The 19,672-nt window shown below is 40.4% G+C and overlaps 1 protein-coding gene across 1 annotated transcript in view; it reads right to left on the reverse strand.

Annotated features, from left to right (window-relative positions):
- Positions 1-19,672, reverse strand: part of LOC309556060 (histone deacetylase 9-like) — an 861,320-nt gene that overhangs the window by 93,714 nt on the left and 747,934 nt on the right. The window contains exon 14 of the mRNA XM_082258372.1: positions 1,986-2,237. Coding sequence (XP_082114498.1) covers positions 1,986-2,237 — 252 coding nt within the window. The remainder of the gene's footprint in view (positions 1-1,985; positions 2,238-19,672) is intronic.

Genomic DNA, 19,672 nt, shown 5'->3' on the forward strand with positions numbered 1-19,672 from the left:
GAATATGCCTGTGCTTTTTTGTCCCATAAGCACGTTCACAGCGTTGAACTGGAAGCGGGATTTTTATATCTGTCTAGAGTTCAGAATTTTTTTTTTCCGAAAATAAATATTTCTGGATAGTAGGTGTAATTCCCTTTTTAAATATGTAAGTTGATCCTTAGCTGTGATTTCCTTTAGCACTAAGGCCTCATGCACACAGGACGTTTTTACAGCTGCTCCTAGGGGCATCTCAGGGGCATCAGGTTTTTTTTTTTTACAGCTTAAAAATACCTCTCCATGGTATTCTATGTGTCCATTTTTTTTTAAGCTGTAGAATTTGGATTTGGGAGTGGAAAATAGAAGAGGGCAGAGAAACGCTCCTAAATGCTAACATGGTTAACCACTTTAAAACAGGAAAGATTTGCCCCCTTTCTGACCAGGCCCTATTTTGCGATTCGGCACTGTTTTAACAGATAATTGCGCGGGTCGTGCGACGCTGTACCCAAATAAAATTGATGTCCTTTTATTCCCACAAATAGTGCTTTCTTTTGGTGGTATTTGATCCCCTGTGCGATTTTTATTTTTTTGCGCTATAAACAAAAAAAAGAGCGACAATTTTGAAAAAAAAAATATATATTTTTCACATTCTTTTATATGACATTCTCAAAAAAAAAAAAAGTAAAAATCTAAATTTTTTAACATTTTAGGTAAATTTGTTTTCTGCTACATATTTTTGGTAAAAAAAAAATCGCAATAAGCGTATTTTGATTGGTTTGCACAAAAGTTATTGCGTCTACTAACTACGGGAAAGATTTGTGTAATTTTTATTGTTTTTTTTTTTTTTTTTACTAGTAATGGCGGCGATCTGCGATTTTTTGAGGGACTGCGACATTGCAGCGGACCCCTAACTGACATTTTTGGCACTTTTGGGGGGACCAGTGACATTACTACAGTAATTAGTGCTAAAAATATGCACTGTTACTGTAATAATGCCATTGCCAGGGAAGAGGTTAACCCTGTGGGTGATCAAGGGGTTAAATGTGAGCCTAGGGGAATTATTCTAACTGTGGGGGGGGGTGTGACTTCTGAAATGACCATAGAGACATGTGATCCTTTATAGAAGGATCACAGGGGCTCCATGATCATTTCAGGGAGAAAACGGTCAGCTGTGTTTACAATAGCCGACTGTCCTTCTCTCTCAGCGGGGAGCGATCGTGGTTGTCAGGCGGCAATCGGAGCTGCCTGACCTGTGCATTGGCTTCCCTGCTGCCCAGTAGGGACGGAAGCGAGCCACCCACGGGGTGCGCTCGCCCCCGAGCTTCCCACGTGTGACCTACCTAGGTCTGCGTCAGTTTGCGCAGGAGAGCCACCCTGCCGCAGTAAAAAGGCAGCGGGTGGTCGGGAAGTGGTTAATGAGCATCAACGCCAATGCCAAATGCTTCTAAAAGCGTTTTTTTACAGCCGATTTTTCCTGGCGGCGGTACTGGCTTTGCAGCTTGTTTCTCAAAGCACCCTGTGTGCATGAGGCCTAAAGCTCAAGCTGGCCATACACTAATAGAATTTTGTTAACTTTTTTTTTTTAAGGACATTAATTCGGCTTTCTAATTGTTAGTGCGCTCAAATCGACATTTGTTTTCAACCATACTGATGAAAAAACTTGAAGGAGCAGGGTGAACATTTTTTTTTCTCGAAAAAAAAACAAATTTCTACTAGTCTATGCTTTTTTTGTTTAGGAAATTCCATTCTCCCCCTATATCGAAAGACATTTGTCCAGTCATCTAATACTGAGTACTGAGAATTTAATTTGCAAATGTTTGCACATTGATAAGGATGTTTCCAAATCTAGTATTTGACCAGCTTTACTAAAAAAAAAGAACCTGTATTACCATATTAAAATAAAAAATGTCTATTTACATAATAGCAGGGGCTTTCTTTTTCTTAGCCAATCCTAAAGTTCAAAGGACAACTTTAATAACGAATCCTGGGGCTAATTCTTTGCCTATTACCTGTTGCATAAAAGCCGTTTTGTGAAAAGATTCAGGTGGTGTTCGGCTTTCATCGTCGCTGTCCGGTGGCTCCTCTTTCACCTTCACGGGTCTGAGGTGGTCAGTTCTGATGTCAAAACTGCTGTAACTTCTTAGGCTAACCGAGGAGGACACCTTCTCTTCTTGCATCAGATAATCGCTATGCTGTTCTTCTTCAGATTCCTCCAGATGGCTTCCAGGCTGGCGGAGTTGTTCGATTGATTTTGAAAGCATCTTTAAAAGATAAAAATGTAATAATTTGTGATATTGTTAAAATCTTATAGGTTAAAGACATACATGAGGCCGTAAGCTGTCCAGAGAGCAATGGCAGGGGGTACAATTTTACATTGGGAAACTGAAAAAGATATTTAAAGCTTTATATATATATTATATTATATTATATTATATTTATTTAAAGCCTTATATATATTGGAGCTGCATTTACTGCTGATTCATTTGGATTTCTGTCCATCCAGTCCTGAGATTTATAAAGCTCTAGCACACAACATACAGCAATGAGGCAGATGTCACCACTTACAGCTAAAGTGGTTGTAAACCTTTACATAAGCCCAGTAAAGTGCCTAGCCTCAGGTGATATATAGGGATGAAACAAATCCTCCTACATAAGTTGTACCTGTTTATCTACAGCCCTCTGCTCTCTGGACTTGTGTACAGTTTATACAGCATTTCTGAGCTTCCAGAGGAAGGGAGCGGGGAATTGATCTCACACATTGCACAGCATAGAGCAGGGAGCTGAGTGTAACCTGAGATTGAGTAGAGGGAACAGACACAGAGAAAAATGCAGATCTAAGGCTGTCAATCACAGGTGTTGTGCTTAAGCCCCCCTCCCCACCAACCCTGATTATTTGGAGTCAGCATACCCTGGCAGAAGTGACTCTTGTATATAGCAAAGGAAAAATACAGTGGTCATAAATCACACTAATCACACTAGGAGCTTTGGATTTAGGCAAGTACATAATATAGAAGGATGTGCTTTGTTCATTTTTCATTTTTAGAGGTTTACAGACACAAATAATACAATCTCTCTCCTACCCCAGCCTACTGATTTGAGAGACTGACAAGGTTATCTTTCTGCTCAGTCCGCTTCCTCCTCCTATCAGCAAGCTCTTTGCCAGCACCTTTGTATGCCCCACACCTAATTGGCCAGTACCGCCCCTCCCTCTACCAGTCTAAATGCTGCTGTATAGAGAATTTCAGAACACTATTATCAAGTCACTGCTTGCATTTCAAAAAAATAAAGGTGTATTAATCAATACAGAGCTGAAACTGTGTATATCTACCTGGAATGCAGCTGCAAATATACCTTTGAGGCCTATATTTAAGGCAATTTATTTCCTCAGTTATGATTTTTACATATATTTTTACCAGAAGCACAGCTGCCATGGTGCCAAGGGAGATATTGCATGCAAGACTAGTTTTGTATTAGGAAAATAAATGCATCATTTTTTTCAAGGGAGGGGCAAAAATCTCTAGTTATTCTCCTGGCACTATAGCTTACAGAAATGGTAAATTATGTATATCTAAGGCATAAAACAGCTGGACTGTTTAACTTGTCGCTTTTAGGTGACTGCCTATGTAGCTTGCCCTAATGATCACCTTTTCAGTAAACTGATCTCCAATTTATAAAATCAGGAAATGCACGCACATACTTAGCATTTAAGAATCCAACCTAGAAACTTTACAGAAATAAAACTCTGGTCAAATTTTAACAAAAATCTTAGAAAATATTGCTGTCCCAATTTACATATAAATACAAACAATTAACTGAAAATCCCTTTTTTAATTGAATTTACATGTACAGTATATTTAAAAAAAAAAAAAAAAAAGATGAATATACTAAACTTTTCCTTAAAAACAAAAAAAATATATATCTTATGAGAATACAATATTTCAATTTTTTTGTTGTTCTATTCCCAATTCCAGGCACCAGAAAAAAATACCCTTGCAGTGGGACCTCCTTGTACTGCAAGGCTTAACAGTTCATTAGGTCTGGGGGTAAAGAAACATACTGTAATACTTATCTTATTTTTCACTCCAGCCCATTGTTTGACCGGCCCCTGGTATCCTCTTCCCTAAGGTGCTCCAACCAGTGGTCACACAATAATATCCTCACATACTGTACAATACAGAATTCTCACATACAATGCAGTCCTGCATTGTATGTGAGAATGGCAAGGCTGGCTAGCAACCCAGAGTGACGGAGAGAAGAGAGGAGTGCTGATAGTGAGGAAAAGCGAGGAAAAAGGACTTACAGTTTATTCCACTAGCTTTTCCATGCAACAAACATTTAACCCTTGCAGGAGGGTCTAACTGCCAGGGTATTTGTTTTGTAATTTGCAAAGTTCAGTTTTAAAGTGACAAAAAAGTCTTTTTTTTTTTTTTTTTAAGTAAAATAATAAATATGTTATACTTATCTGCTCTGTGTAATGGTTTTGCACAGAGCAGCCTGGATCCTCCTCTTCTCAGGTCCCACTCCGTTGCTCCTGGCTCCTCCCTCTTGCCAGGTGCCCCCACAGCAAGCAGCTGGCTCTGGGGACACCCAAGCAGGCATGCCCCCGACCCACAGCTCTGTGTGTCCCTTCACACACAGAGCTGCAGCTCGGCCCTGCCCTCTCTGCCTCCTGGTTGGCTCACTGGCTGTCAAAAGTCAATTAGGATTGCGATTCCCTGGAGAGGCAAAACTATCGTGTACATCACTGGATGGAGAGGGGGCTCAGGTAAGCATTAGGGGGGCTGGGGAGGCTGCTGCACACAGAAGGTTTTTTTTCTTTCATGCATACAATGCATGAAGGTAAAAAACCTTGTTCGTTTACAACCACTTTAAATATCTTTTGTGGTTTCACAGAATAATGCTTTAGAGATGCAAACAGCAGGACACTGGTTTAAATTTTTTCATATTTACACGTGTATTCATTAGAATAAGGATCAATACAAATATGCACTAACGCATATTACAGAATTCCCCTGATTGGATGGCAATGATCAGTGATTCTCTCTTTTATAATATGTACCCCTTTTATTACAATAATTATTTGGCAAGTACCTCCCATTGTTTGCTAGTTTATGTAAAGTACTCCTCTCTAAAGGTTCATTTATTGCCTTTTAATTGCATGCTTTCTGGGTAGGAGCAATAAACGTACATTTTTCTTTTTTATGTTTTTTATTTTTTATTTATTACAGGTACTTATTAGGGATGTGCGAACACCCTCTGGATGGGTTCACACCAGAACTCCCAAACATGTAAAAAAGTTCAGGCCCCAGATGAGAACTCAATCAAAAGTCCCCATTTTGAAGGCTTATATGGAAGTTAATGGCCATAAAAAGGGTACGGGGGCCCAGGTACTGTCCTGGGGGACATTTACAAATGCAAACATTTTTTTTAAGAAAGATTTTTTTTTACAGGAGCATTGATTTTAATGATGCTTAAAAGTGAAACAATAAAAATAAAAAACTTCTTTAAATATAGTGCCTAGGGGGTCCCCTTAGTCTGCTTGTAAAGTGGCACATCTGTACCACATATAAAACCTGCTGCAGCAAAATATAACAGCATATAACATATAAAAAGAAAAAAAAGAAATTTAAATAAATGTTCCCAGCTGCAAGCCGTTACCGGCAATACAAAAATGTAAAATAAACACCAAAATTAAAAAAAATGGTGTGGGGCCCCCCAAAATCTTTACCAGACCCTTATCTGAGCATTTAATCTGGCAGACCAGAAAAAGGGGGGATGTTCCCATAACAGCTTGCCCCCACGTTGATTGAGACAAGGGTCTCTTCCTGAGAACAGTGGGAAGTGCTAGTGTCAAAAAGAAATAAAAACACGCACACGTTTTTGACTATTCCTTAATTATAGATTAAAAAAAAAAAAAAAAACACTGTCCCCCGATGTAGATCTATCATCAATCTCCATTCCCACAGCACTGCTGGCCAGAAAAAAAGAAAAAAAAAAAAAAGCTCCATCCGCAACGAAAGCTAACCGCCGTCTACCTGCTCTGCCATTCTTAAATTGGTAAGAGGCGGAGCCATCCAGCAACATCACCTGTGGCACCACCCCCATGTGACGTCAGCAATTGGTGCATGCTGGGTCGTTGATGTCATGTGAAGGTGTTGTCACCAGGTGAAGGCACCAGGTGTCACCGCCCCTTATTTTAGGAACTGTCAAATGGCAGAGCAAGCAGTTGGCGGTTAGCCTTAGTCGCAGGCAGAGCTTTTTTTTCTTTTTCCGGGTCCGGCGGTACAGCAGGCATTGTGAGTGACGATGGATCTACATCAGAGGACATTGTTTTTTTTAATTTTCAATAAAGGAATTGTCAAAAACTGTGTGTGTGATTTTATTCTTTTTGACACTTTTTTGGTGAATGGGTTAGGGGGTATTCGTGGGTACGGGTTGCAGGAAAGAAATTTGCACAATTATCCCATCAACACAGACAGTGCTGACAGAGGAATCCCTCCTACCAAACAATTATCTGCTCCTGGCGGGGGCAGGCGGGGGAAGCTGTCCCCACCAGGAGAAGACAGTGATTATCGCTAGTGGCTATATGAGCTTCTAGCGATAATCACAAGAGAATCCGGCAGGCTGGTTGTACTCAAGTCAACTTGATATATTCATCCTGCCCATTAATGGTTCAAAATTGGCCAGTTCCTGCTGAAATCTGTTCACTGGTTGCAAGAGCTTTTCGTATAGTATGATTACCAAGTGAATGAAGTGCACCCTGAAATCAATAAAGCTAACTAAACAGCTACTGAAGGTAAAACAGCCATAGTTTACACTTGCAAAGAATTGCAGGATTGGGCTATGTCATGTGTGGCCAAAAGATTTCTGACATTACTTCTTGCCATCGTATATTATAATATTAAATACACTAGAGCTGGCCGTACACTAGTAGAATTAAGTTTAACATTTTTTGTTCAATTTTCTAATAATTAGTAGGGCCAAATTGACTATAATTTTTGGCTGCAGCAATGAAAGAATTTGGGCAGGATGGAATTTATTTTTTTAATTAACATATTTCTAACTGTGAATATGGTTTTTCATTCAGGAAAGGCCATTCTTTCCAAAAGGGAATGTTAAAAGCAAGCAAAATTTTGAAAAACTTTTGATGGGCATTCTTAAAATCATGGACTGTACTTACATCTTTCATCCCAATGTATCCAGCTTTACCCCTTAAAACCTTTTTTTGCACTAATAGCACAGCGTATGGGTTTTAGTTCCTATGGTGCTTTATAACAAAAGTTTCATACAGAATTGCATAATTTGGGCATTTATTGTACACTGCAAATGGTGACAGCATCATATTTTTGAACTTGAGTTTACTCCTTAGTATAAAGAGTAGGTGTGTTACATGACATGCTCATCGGAATCTACACAACAACCCTATATAGCATATACACTGAACAAAATTCTAAACCCAACACTTTTGTTTTTGCCCCCATTTTTCATGAGCTGAACTCAAAGATCTAAGACTTTTTTATGTACACAAAAGGTCTAGTTTTCTAAAATATTGTTCACCAATCTGTCTAAATCTGTGTTAGTGAGCACTTCTCCTTTGCTGAGATAATCCATCCACCTCACAGGTGTGGCATATCAAGATGTTGATTAGACAGCATGATTATTGCACAGGTGTGCCTTAGGCTGGCCACAATAAAAGGTCACTCTAAAATGTGCAGTTTTACTGTATTGGGGGGGTCTGGGGGGGTCTGAAAACCAGTCACTATCACGCAGTGCAATACATCTCCTTCACATAGAGTTGATCAGGTTGTTGATTGTGGCCTGTGGAATGTTGGTCCACTCCTCTTCAATGGCTGTGCGAAGTTGCTGGATATTGGCAGGACCTGAAAAGCTGATCCAGAGCATCCCAAACATGCTCAATGGGTGACATGTCCAGGGAGTATGCTGGCCATGCAAGAATTGGGATGTTTTCAGCTTCCAGGAATTGTTTACAGATCCTTGCAACATGGGGCCGTGCATTATCATGCTGCAACATGAGGTGATGATCGTGGCTGAATGGCACAACAATGGGCCTCAGGATCTCTGTGCATTCAAAATGCCATCAATAAAATGCACCTGTGTTCGTTGTTCATAACATACCCCTGCCCATACCATAACCCCATAACCGCATCACCACCATGGTCCACTCAATCCACAACGTTGACATCAGCAAACCGCTCACCCACACAATGCCATACACGCTGTCTGCCATTTGCCCTGTACAGTAAAAACCGGCATTCATCTGTGAAGAGAACACCTCTCCAAAATGCCAGACGCCATAGAATGTGAGCATTTGCCCACTCAAGTTGGTTACGATGACGAACTGCAATCAGGTGGAGACCCCAATGAGGAGGACGAGCATGCAGATGAGCTTCCCTGAGATGGTTTCTGACAGTTTGTGCAGAAATTCTTTGGTTATGCAAACCGATTGTTACAGCAGCTGTCCGGATGGCTGGTCTCAGATGATCTTGGAGGTGAAGATGCTGGATGTTGAGGTCCTGGGCTGTTGTGGTTACACGTGGTCTGCGGTTGTGAGGCCGGTTGGATGTACTGCCAAATTCTCTGAAACGCCTATGGAGACAGCTTCTTGTAGAGAAATTAACATTCAATTCAGGGGCAACAGCTCCCTCAAAACTGGCAACATCAGTGGCATTGTGCTGTGTGATATAGCTGCACATTTTTAGAGTGGCCTTTTACTGTGGCCAGCCTAAGGCACACCTGTGCAATAATCATGCTGTCTAATTAGCATCTTGATATGCCACACCTGTGAGTTGGATTGATTATCTTGGCAAAGGAGAAGTGCTCACTAACACAGATTTAGACCGATTTGTGAACTATATTTGAGAGAAATGGGCCTTTTGTGTACATAGAAAAAGTCTTAGATCTTTGAGTTCAGCTCATGAAAAATGGGGGCAAAAACAAAAGTGTTGCGTTTGCAATTTTGTTCAGTGTATTTCAGTACACATAACTTTTTTCAAGTGTTAAAGGAGAAGTCTTAGGACCTGAACTAAGATCTTTTAATAGGAAACAGCCATGGCTAAGGGTTATCTGTTAATTTCTGACATAGCTGGCTTTGAAGTTAATGTTACAGCTCAGAACAGACACTGCCTGGGTATAGTTTGGGAATGATCTATGTTTTTGTTCTGACGAATGAATACATTGTACTGATTGCGCCTAAGAAAATAGCAAACACTCACACATAATAACTGACTAGCTGAATGTGTTGTGATTGTTTTATTTATAGAAATGAAAGAAATGGAAATATGATGTATACATGTATGGTCTACAGGACAATAGCCACATTTGAATATAATTGCAACCTGTGTCCCTTTTATGTTCAGTTGTATTTGCTAAACTTTACAAAGCACAGATCTTTCTTTGTAAGTAGTTTTGCAATTTTATTGAGATCTCAAGTGAACATGATTTTTCCTGCTGGATTGCATTTGGTGCCCACTCCAATCTCTCAGACCTTAGAACAATCTTAGGTCTTATCTTAAAAGTGTTTTCTATACAGAACTAATAATTAGTAGATGCTGGAAAGAGAAGTCACCCAAGGTTTTGTTATAACTTTTGGAGACTCTACTCTGGAGTACGCATAACTGCAATATAATTTTACGTTGACTGTCCCATCAGTCTGATCTTTATGGAATTCAGCGCAACCTGATTCAGGAATCAACTATCTATACTTCTAGATGGGTCAGCTTCCTTAAATCAGAAGATTCTGTGCAACATCAACCATTAAAGAGATAGCATGGAGCTTATGGCGCTTTTCCACTGCATGGAACCAAACGGTTCGGCTCGCTTTTGTGCTTTTCCACTGCTGGTACCGCATGGTATGGTGTAGGAACGGTTCGGTACGGTACTGCGGCGCTTTTCCACTGCATGGAAGAGAACGGTACGGCTCTCAAAAACAGTACCACCTCGATTGTGGTTCCAAGAGGTACCATACACGGTACCATATCCCACATTCCTTTGCATGCAGCCACTACTAGCCACTGATTGGTCAGAGAATCCCACCCACCCCGTTGTTATCCCACCCACTTAACTTTAGTACTACTTTAGTGGAAAAGCAAACCATACCGTACCATGCGGTACCATGCAGTGGAAAAGCAAACCGGCCAAGCAGGGCCAAGTAGAGCCAAGCCAGTACTTGCAGTGGAAAAGTGCCATTTGTGTGTGCTTTTTTGAAAATTCCTGGACTGGTGTTTCACATGTCTTCAAAACTGGGGTTCCTGGAACCACAGGTTAGCAGTAACTGGTCTGCCTGAGGCACTAAAACCAAAGTCTTAGCATGATTGCATAAAGCATATCAAAAGTCAATTTTTAGTTTTGTATAAAATAGAGAAACCTGACAGAGGTTCTAACCTCTAAAGTCCTAGTTTTTTCTTAAATAATATACAGGTTATACCTTCCTGCTCTATGCAAGAAAATGAAAAAAAAAGCACAGATACTCCTCTTCTGGGGTCCTCCTCTGGTGCTCCTGGCTCCTCCTTATTTGGGTGTGTCACCATAGGAAGCTGCTTCCTATCCTATTGTAGCACATCTGTGAGCTTGACTCATCCATAGACACAGACAGCATGGCTCGGCCCTGACAGCAGTGGGAGCCGATTGCTCCCGATGCCTCAGCAAAGCATGTGAGATAGGGGAGGGCCACTGCAGATGGGCCCAGCGCTGGATCAAATGATGGTTCAGGAAAGAATAGAAGGGGTAAGAGTGCCATACATATACTGAAACATTTTTTTTACCTTAATAAAGGGGATGCATTAAAGTAAAAAATGTTTAGGCTTTAGAACCACTTTAATTTTGACTAGGGTGTATCATCAATGTCTGCTAATAATAAAATAAAGACATATTGGCCTACTGATTCCTCTTATATTGAATTATATTGTAAATTAACTGTCTCCCTATAATAATCATAATTATGAGGTCACTTAAAGCAGTCTGTTGCAAAGTAAAGTTTAGAATCAGTACTCTTTTAAAGAGAAAGACAGCTGTCCCCAGTACATAAGCCAATTCAATCTGACAGAAATCTGCCTTCCAAATAGAACAGAACAGGTCAGATTTCCAAACATTAATATTTAAAAAAAGTCAGGCAAGCTCCTTCCACCCACACTTAGATGGAATGTCACAATTTGCATTCCCAGCAAAATTTTCAAGGTATTTTACATAGTCTAGCTCCCATAGGTAAAACATCAACTGGCAATATATATATGCCAAGTGTCAAGTTTTTTCTTTAAGTGACACGCTATGAGTTCAGACTATAAAATGAAGAAAACTTCCAGGAAAAAAAAAATGAAAGTTAGAAGTTTCCAAAGTCTCTTCTTCCGGAGATACAGCAGTCACTTCCAATGAATACTGCTGGCATTTCAAAAGCTGTCACTGGAGCTGTCCACTATTAGAAAATCCATAACCTTTATGTAGCAGCCCAGACAAATGGCCTCTGTGCATAAGAACATAAGAATATCCATAGAAAATCTGACATGTAATGTCAGATCATTAGAAAGCTGATCTTGAAAATAAGGGGCTACTAGTTTGAAATTAAAACTGACAAAACAATCAAACTTTATGAAGACATTTGCAAGGGTTTTTTTTTTGTAATAAATGTAGTTAAAGTAGAATCGTTGTCTAAGGGAAAAGAAAGACATGGTTCTAAAATGTTGACCTGTTACAATATATATATATATATATATATATATATATATATATATATATATATATATATATATATATGTGTATATCAATTATCTATTCATAAAAAGAAAATTGCTGTTTACATCTGCACATGATTGGGTATTCAAAGTGAACTGAAATCTGTTTCAATTTTGGATAATTGAAGTATATATTCACTCAATTTAGTGAAGATTCTAAACTCTTTCAGTAAATCAGCCTCATTCTGTCTGACCACCTGTCCTGCTACCTCAAAAAGAACATAATGTCACTTTTATAGGACTACATTGCACTGTTTCCTAATTTTACGTGCAGCTTTAAGGAATTCTATCAAGCATGGTATGTAACTGATTTTTGCATATTCAATGTAGCCCTTTAAGCCATAATAAAAAAAAAACTTCTTCCTGCTGAATGGTACTTTTAGAAGTGTGCAGCTACCCATGCCTTTTTTTTTTTAGCTTGCAATAGCTTGCCAAATAGCCTTAACCACTTACCCACTGGGCACTTATACCCTCTTCCTAACCAGGCCAATTTTCAGCTTTCAGTACACATTTTGAATGACAACTACTCAGTCATGCGACACTGTACTCATATGAAATGTATGTCCTTTTTTCACACAAATAGAGCTTTCTTTTGGTGGTATTTATTCATCATTGGGTTTTTTATTTTTTATGCTGTAAATGATAAAAGACCGAAAATTGTGTAAAGAAAATGCAGTTTTTTTGTTTCGTTTTGAAAATTTTGCTAATTTATTCATTTTTCTTCATAAATTTTGTCCAAAAGTTATACTGCTACATATCTTTGATAAAAATAACCCAAATAAGTATATATTATTTGGTGTTTCTGAAGATTATAGAGTCTAAAAGCTATGGTGCCAATCATTGAAAATTGATCACGCCTGATGTACTGCCGACCTATCTCATTTCTTGAAACACTAACCCAGGAAAGTAGAAATTCCCCCCAAATTACCCCTTTTTGGAAAGTAGACCTTCCAAGGTATTTAGTAAGAGGCATGGTGAGTTTTTTAAAGTTATTTTTTCTCACAATTATTTGCAAAATGAAGATTTTTTTCACAAAACTGTCATATTACCAAGTTATTTCTCACACGCTGTATAGGCATACTTGCAACTACACCCCAAAATACATTCTGCTCCTCCTCCTGAGTATGGTGATACCATGTGTGATACTTTTACACAGCCTGGCCACATAGAGAAGTCCAACATTCATGTAGCACCTCCAGGCATTATAGGAGGATAAATTACACATATCATTTCCTGTCAACCTTTCACACTTTTGAAGGCCCTGGAGCACCAGGCAATGGAAACGCCCACAAAATGACCCCATTTTGGAAAGCAAACACCCTAACACATAATCTATGAGTCAAAATGTAATTTTTTCCCTCGAGTTTTTGGAAAATGTAGAAAGAAAATTAAAATGCCTTTTTTTTTTTACACAAAGTTGTTCATTTATAAGATCTTTCTAACATATAGCATGCTATGTAAATAGCAAAAATTACACCCCAAAATACAAAATACTCCGGAGTATGGGGATACCACATACGTGAGACTTTTACACAGCCAAGCCACATACAGAGGCCCAACATTCAGGAAGCACTGTCAGGTGCTCTTGGGACATAAAATTACAAATTTAATTTCCTGACTACCCATTACACTGTTGTGAGGCACTGTAGGGCACTGATAAGCACTATAGTGGCACTGATGTGGCATGGATAAGCACTGATGTGGCACAGATGAGCACTGATGTGCATGGATGTGGCACAGATGAGCACTGATGTGGCACAGATGAGCACTGATGAGGCATGGATGTGGTACTGATGAGCATCGACATGGCATGGATGAACACTGATGTGGCACGGATAAGCACTGATGCGGCATGGATGTGGCATGCATTAGCATGGATGTGGCATGGATGAGGCACAGATGAGCACTAATGTGGCATGGATGTTGCATGGATGAGCACTGATGTCGCATGGGTGGGCACTGATGTGGCATGGATGTGGCACAGATGAGCACTGACATGGCACAGATGTGCCATTGATGAGCACTGATGTGGCACTGATGAACAATGATGTGGCATGGATGTGGCACAGATGAGCACTGATGTGGCAGGGATGAGCACTGATGTGGCATGGATGTGGCATGGATGAGCACTGATGTGGCAGGGATGATCACTGATGTGGTATAGATGTGGCACGGATGAGCACTGATGTGGCACAGATGTGGCATGAATGAGGACTGATGTGGCATGGGTGAGCATTGATGTGGCATGGGTGAGCACGGATAAGGCATGGATGGGACAGATGAGGCATGGATGTGGCACAGATGGGCATTAAAGAGGCACATATGGGCATGAATGAGGCATTGACAAGGCACATAGTGGCATGAATGAGGCATGATTGAGGTAGGCATGGGCATGATTGAGGCACAGATGAGGCACATATTGGCATGACTGAGGCACAAATGAGGCACAGATTGGCATGAATGAGGGATAAATGAAGCACAGATACGGCACAGATGGGCATGATTGAGGCATGGATGGGCATGATTAAGGCATGATTGAGGCACAGATGGGCATGATTGAGACACTGATGAGGCACAGATGGGCATGATTGAGGCACGGATGGGCCTGATTGAGGCATGGATGGGCATGATTGAGGCATGGATTAGGCACAGATGGGCATGATTGAGGCATAGAAGAGGCAGGGGTGAGCAGCGTTGGGGTCTCCCTCTTCTCCTCGCATGCTGTACCGATCGCTGTGTACAGCATGCAAGGAGAGGAGAAAACTGAACAGGACATGGGCCGGTTTATTGACAACTGATCGCTCCGTCATTGGACGGAGCGATCACGTAGTAAAGGGCCTCTGTCATTGGCCCTTTACCATGATCGGTGATGCGCCGGGTCTCATGAACCCAGGGAGCATGGACACTCCTGTGTGCTCGCTCCAGGGGGGCGCAGAGAGCGCGATTCTGGGAGGACATCATTGTACGCCCTTCCAGAATAAGCCGACCGCGCTGTAGCCGTCATTCGGCTATGGTCCGGTCAGCAAGTGGTTAAAGTGGTTGTAAAGGCTGAAAGTTTTTTACCTTTTTACCCAATCTCGATCTAGCAATGTGCACAAAACCTGAGGCTCTCCTTCCTCATTGGCTGAGATGCAACAGCAGGAGCCATTGATTCCCACTGTTGTCAATCAGAGCCAGTGAGGTGGAAGTGGGGGGCAAGGCTAAGCCATGGTTTCTGTGTTTTATGGACACAGTGAGCCAGCTCAGGAGTGAGCACACATGAGGCCCCCATAGCAAACAACTTGCTATGAGGGCAATCGGCAAGGGGGAGGGGCCCAGAGCACTGGCGAAGGACCCAAGTAGAGGAGGATAGGGCTGCTCTGTGCAACACCACACAGAGCAGGTAAGTATGGCATATTTGTTCTTTTAAAAAGGCAGGCCTTTGTACTACATAGTTGAAGGTAAATTTCAAAAAAATTGTACAGAAAATTGTATAATGTATGGCCAGCCTATGCTTTATAAAACATCAGGGTTGATTTACTGAAACTGCAAAGTGCAAAACCTAGTGCAGCTGTGCATGGTAGCCAATCAGCTTCTGACTTCAGCTTGTTCAATTAAGCTTTGACAAAAAAAACCTGGAAGCTGATTGTTTTCTATGCAGAGCTGCACCAAATTTTGCACTCTCCAGTTTTAGTAAATCATCTCCATTGCTTTTCTTTGGACAATGGGAATAGTCATAACTTGATAGTATTTACACTTGTCTTTGGATTAGATCTTAACATCTTTTCTACTTTGGACTGTATAACGTATGTGTGTGTAACTAGAATAAAAGAGACCATCAACGCGACTTACTGTTGAGACTGCTGGACAGAAATACATAGAACAAACAAAATAGGAAGTCTTGATCTGTGCATATAAATAGGTCTCTCTCCAAGAATAGAAATTGATCAGAATTCCTTCCATTTATGACGAGTTTCTTAAACTTCAAAGTTATCTAACCGTGCATGTGACAGATTTGCCTTAAAGCAGGCAATAAAGCTGACCATAGACATAACACTATGGTCCAGTATGTTGGCATAATCTGATGGAGAGGTCAGTTTATTTCAGAGGAAACAATAGTGGACAGCTGAAAATATCCATTCCCCCGAGATTAGTCAGTCTGGTGTGTCTAGTGCAGTCTATAATGAACAATAGACAAGGTGATCATCATACAATTCAATCTCCCCTGCTTTTCAATTTTGTTATATACAGGGCTGGAAACACTGATCAGTGATCGCCGGTGTCTCATCCAAAGTCCCAAAACTGCCCATTTTTTGTACATTATCTGGGATGGAGACGCTTGCTTTACAGACGGGTGTCTCATTCAAAGTCCTCTTTTGTCTTCACCATCTATATTAAAGGGATGGGGGTGTGTGTTTCCTAGCTGATCACCTTTAGTTTGCACCCTGTGGCTACTACATAGCCATTCGTTTTTCATTACCAATCATGGATGGGAGCAGGTTGGGGGAGGATTGGGCCATCTCCAAGCCCACCTGTTTCCCATCCATCCATACATCCATCCATCTATCCATCAACATTCATGTGCTTCCATTGTGGAGACACTCAGACACTCAGGATGAGTAGTGTTAGGAAGTGTTAGGACTGCAAGATACACAGGGTGCCTTGTTGTTGGCCTTGCAGCTTATACATGCGTTTGCAAATGTGTGTTAAATAAACCCCTGTTTTTAACCTATTTTGTTAGACTGGTTTATTTTGGTTTGTTAGCAGACTGGTGGGTAAGTATATCAAGCTAAGGACTGGCTGGTTTCCACACACCTTCTTTAATCCCCCTTGCTTTTCAATTTTAGTAAATCATCTCCATTGCTTTTCTTTGGACAACGGGAATAGTCATAACTTGATAGTATTTACACTTGTCTTTGGATTAGATCTTAACATCTTTTCTATTTCGGACTGTATAACGTATGTGTGTGTAACTAGAATAAAAGAGACCATCAACACGACTTACTGTTGGGACTGCTGGACAGAAATACATAGAACAAACAAAAGAGGAAGTCTTGATCTGTGCATATAAATAGGTCTCTCTCCAAGAATAGAAATTGATCAGAATTCCTTCCATTTTTGAAAAGTTTCTTAAACTTCAAAGTTATCTAACCGTGCATGTGACAGATTTGCCTTAAAGCAAGCAATAAAGTTGATCATAGACATAAAACTATGGTCCAGTATGTTGGCATAATCTGATGGAGAGGTCAGCTTATTTTAGAGGAAGCAATAGTGGACAGCTGAAAATATCCATTCCCCCGAGTTTGGTGATCATCATACAATTCAGTTAAAAATGGCCAAATCAGGTCACAGTAAATTTATATTTAGGGGGTGCCGAAAAATGGATTTAAATCCTAATTAAAATCTTGAAATCTTTACCTACCATGCACTTGTTGCAGGATACTTGTTCTTTTTAAAGTATTCACCCAATATTGCTTCTTTTAACCTCTGTTTCAACTTCCTTTGTAAGGGTAGCAAGGCTACTCAAGCTGCTTAGGAGGAGCAGTGTTGTCACACTTGGAATATGCATTCCCTCTGGGTACTACAAGCCCATGCACAGTGCGTCAGAGCTTTCATATTTTAAAAACAATGAGGCCTTCACTCCCTCAGCACTGTCTATTTCCTCTCCCATAGACGTCTTTCAGTTCAATGTGAAGTACAGAAGACGTAATTTTCTCAGTGTGAAGAGCCGTGGCCCTGAAGGACCAACCAACAGAAATAACACTGGCCCACAGACAGCAGACATTTTAGGGAGTTTTCCAGTTTTCTATGTTACTAGTTCAGACTGTGCATCTATGCCAGATACACTGAAATTAGGGAAATGGGGGCAAGGAATTGCCGTGTGCAATGATGGAAATTTAAATGAAGAAAAATGTCAGTTTGAAATCTTAACCATCCACAACTTTCACACTTCCCATCCTGTTTTTTGGACAACCAGCATCTGCACATTCCATGATGATTGGATCAAAGTCCCTGCTATCTGTGTGGATGTACATGCTGACTATGTTCCTTACACTCATTGGAACTGAAGAAGTGGCTTGGATGACCTACGAAATGTCTTCAACATTGAACAAAAAATCCAGCTGAATGTGACTAGCTACTCTTAGCTTTACCATGACCTGACTATATGAGGACTTTCACAAATAAGTTTTAGCTAGAGTTTGGCTTTAACAGTAGTTCTTTGAAGAGAAACAGATCAGCTATATTTGGTTCAGATAAGACCCTTCTACACGAGACGGGCTCTGTTGGAGTCTGCCTGCTCAGTGGGGAACCTGTCCAATGATCCCCACTCTCCTCTATTGGCAGTCGGATGCCAATAGGTCCGCCTGTATGTTCACACCCGACTGCCATCCAATCTGCCATATGGATGGGGAATGGATCCCCATCCATCGGTTTTTAGTGAATAGCATCGGATGGGATGTCCACATGTGTCCGTTGATACCCACCGATCCATATTTTCTTAAAGCAGTATTAAACCCAAAACCAAAGATGTATTATATTGCAGCCTGCTAATCAATAGATGTGGTGACTGCATCAGTTTTTTTTTCTTTGACTCTGTTCACCTGTTTTCACCTGGTGATCAGCAGCATTGTCAGTAGGGGGGGGGGGTAAAAGTTGTACATGAGTAAATAAAAGTGCATCATTTTAATTATCCCTGCCAGTGTTAAGTGGCTTGTCTCATCCATGTAAACTGATACATTCTAAAGGAGAGCTTGAGTTTATGTAAAGCAACACCCTTGATTGCTAGATTACCAGATGAAAATAAAAGAGGGAACAAATGCAGCCATCATATCTAAATATTAGTAAGCTGCAATATAATAAATGTTTGCTTTTGGGTTTAATAATGCTTGATTATGTTTCTTCAAAGTTTTGCTTTAGAAAATGACATTTCAGAGTAAAAAACATTACTGATAGGTTCTTGTACAGGCTCGGATGTAGGTAGGAATTTCCTAGTATTGGGACTGCAAATACTGGGGGAGATTTACTAAAGCCGGTGCACTCAGAATCTGGTGCAGCTGTGCATGGTAGCCAATCAGCTTCTAACTTCAGCTTGTTCAATTAAGCTTTGACAGTAATCCTAGATTCACACTGAGGCCGGCTTAAAGTTTAGCTGAACTCACACAATTTCAAACCGCCATCAGGGGCAATTTCACAGACACCTGTAGGGGTTCCTGCACAGATGTCTATTGAAATCGTCCCACAAAGTCGCCAAAAGTAGTGCAGAAACTACTTTTGGGAATCGGTGCAGCGCCGCAAAGTCAGCGTTGCATCGATTCGAACGGTGCCATTGCTGGCAATTGGTTCCGATTTGACATGTGATTTGACATGTCAAAAAGCATGTCAAAACAGACCAATGTGAACGTGGGCTAAAACCAGGAAGCTAATTGGTTTCAATAAGGAGATGCATCAGAATTTGAAGTCTCCAGTTTTAGTAAATAACCCTCATTGTTACCCCAAAATGTCATAAATAATGTTATTGTCACTGCAATATACACATATGAAACGAAAACTTACTCATGTAGAATTTATTGGTTAAAAAAAGTCATGGTGCAAAATCTTTGATGCCAGTACTGCTACACCAAAAATTCTGCTCGCTTTCATAAGTTAAAAAACAATGCACTATATATCAATATCATCACAAACTTACATTTGTATACAGCTGAATTTCTTTTAACAATGGTCTGTGGCAAGCAATGTGAAATAGCATAGTGACGTAAAAAAAATAATATTAATTATTGATTAGCAGCATTTCTTTAAATGCAGGCTATTCAGGATTCCAAAAAATAAATTACAAGCAGTTTTGAGATCTCTAATGATCTAAATGTTGAATTTTCAAGCTCCCTCTAGTGGCCAACATATGTCACTAATTTTAAGCTGTGCTACACATCAAATCCAGGAACAGAAGAAGCATCAATAAGAATCGTATACTATGG

The sequence above is a fragment of the Pelophylax lessonae genome, assembly GCF_965119305.1.
Source record: "Pelophylax lessonae genome assembly, chromosome: 5".
In the NCBI taxonomy this organism is placed as follows: domain Eukaryota; kingdom Metazoa; phylum Chordata; class Amphibia; order Anura; family Ranidae; genus Pelophylax; species Pelophylax lessonae.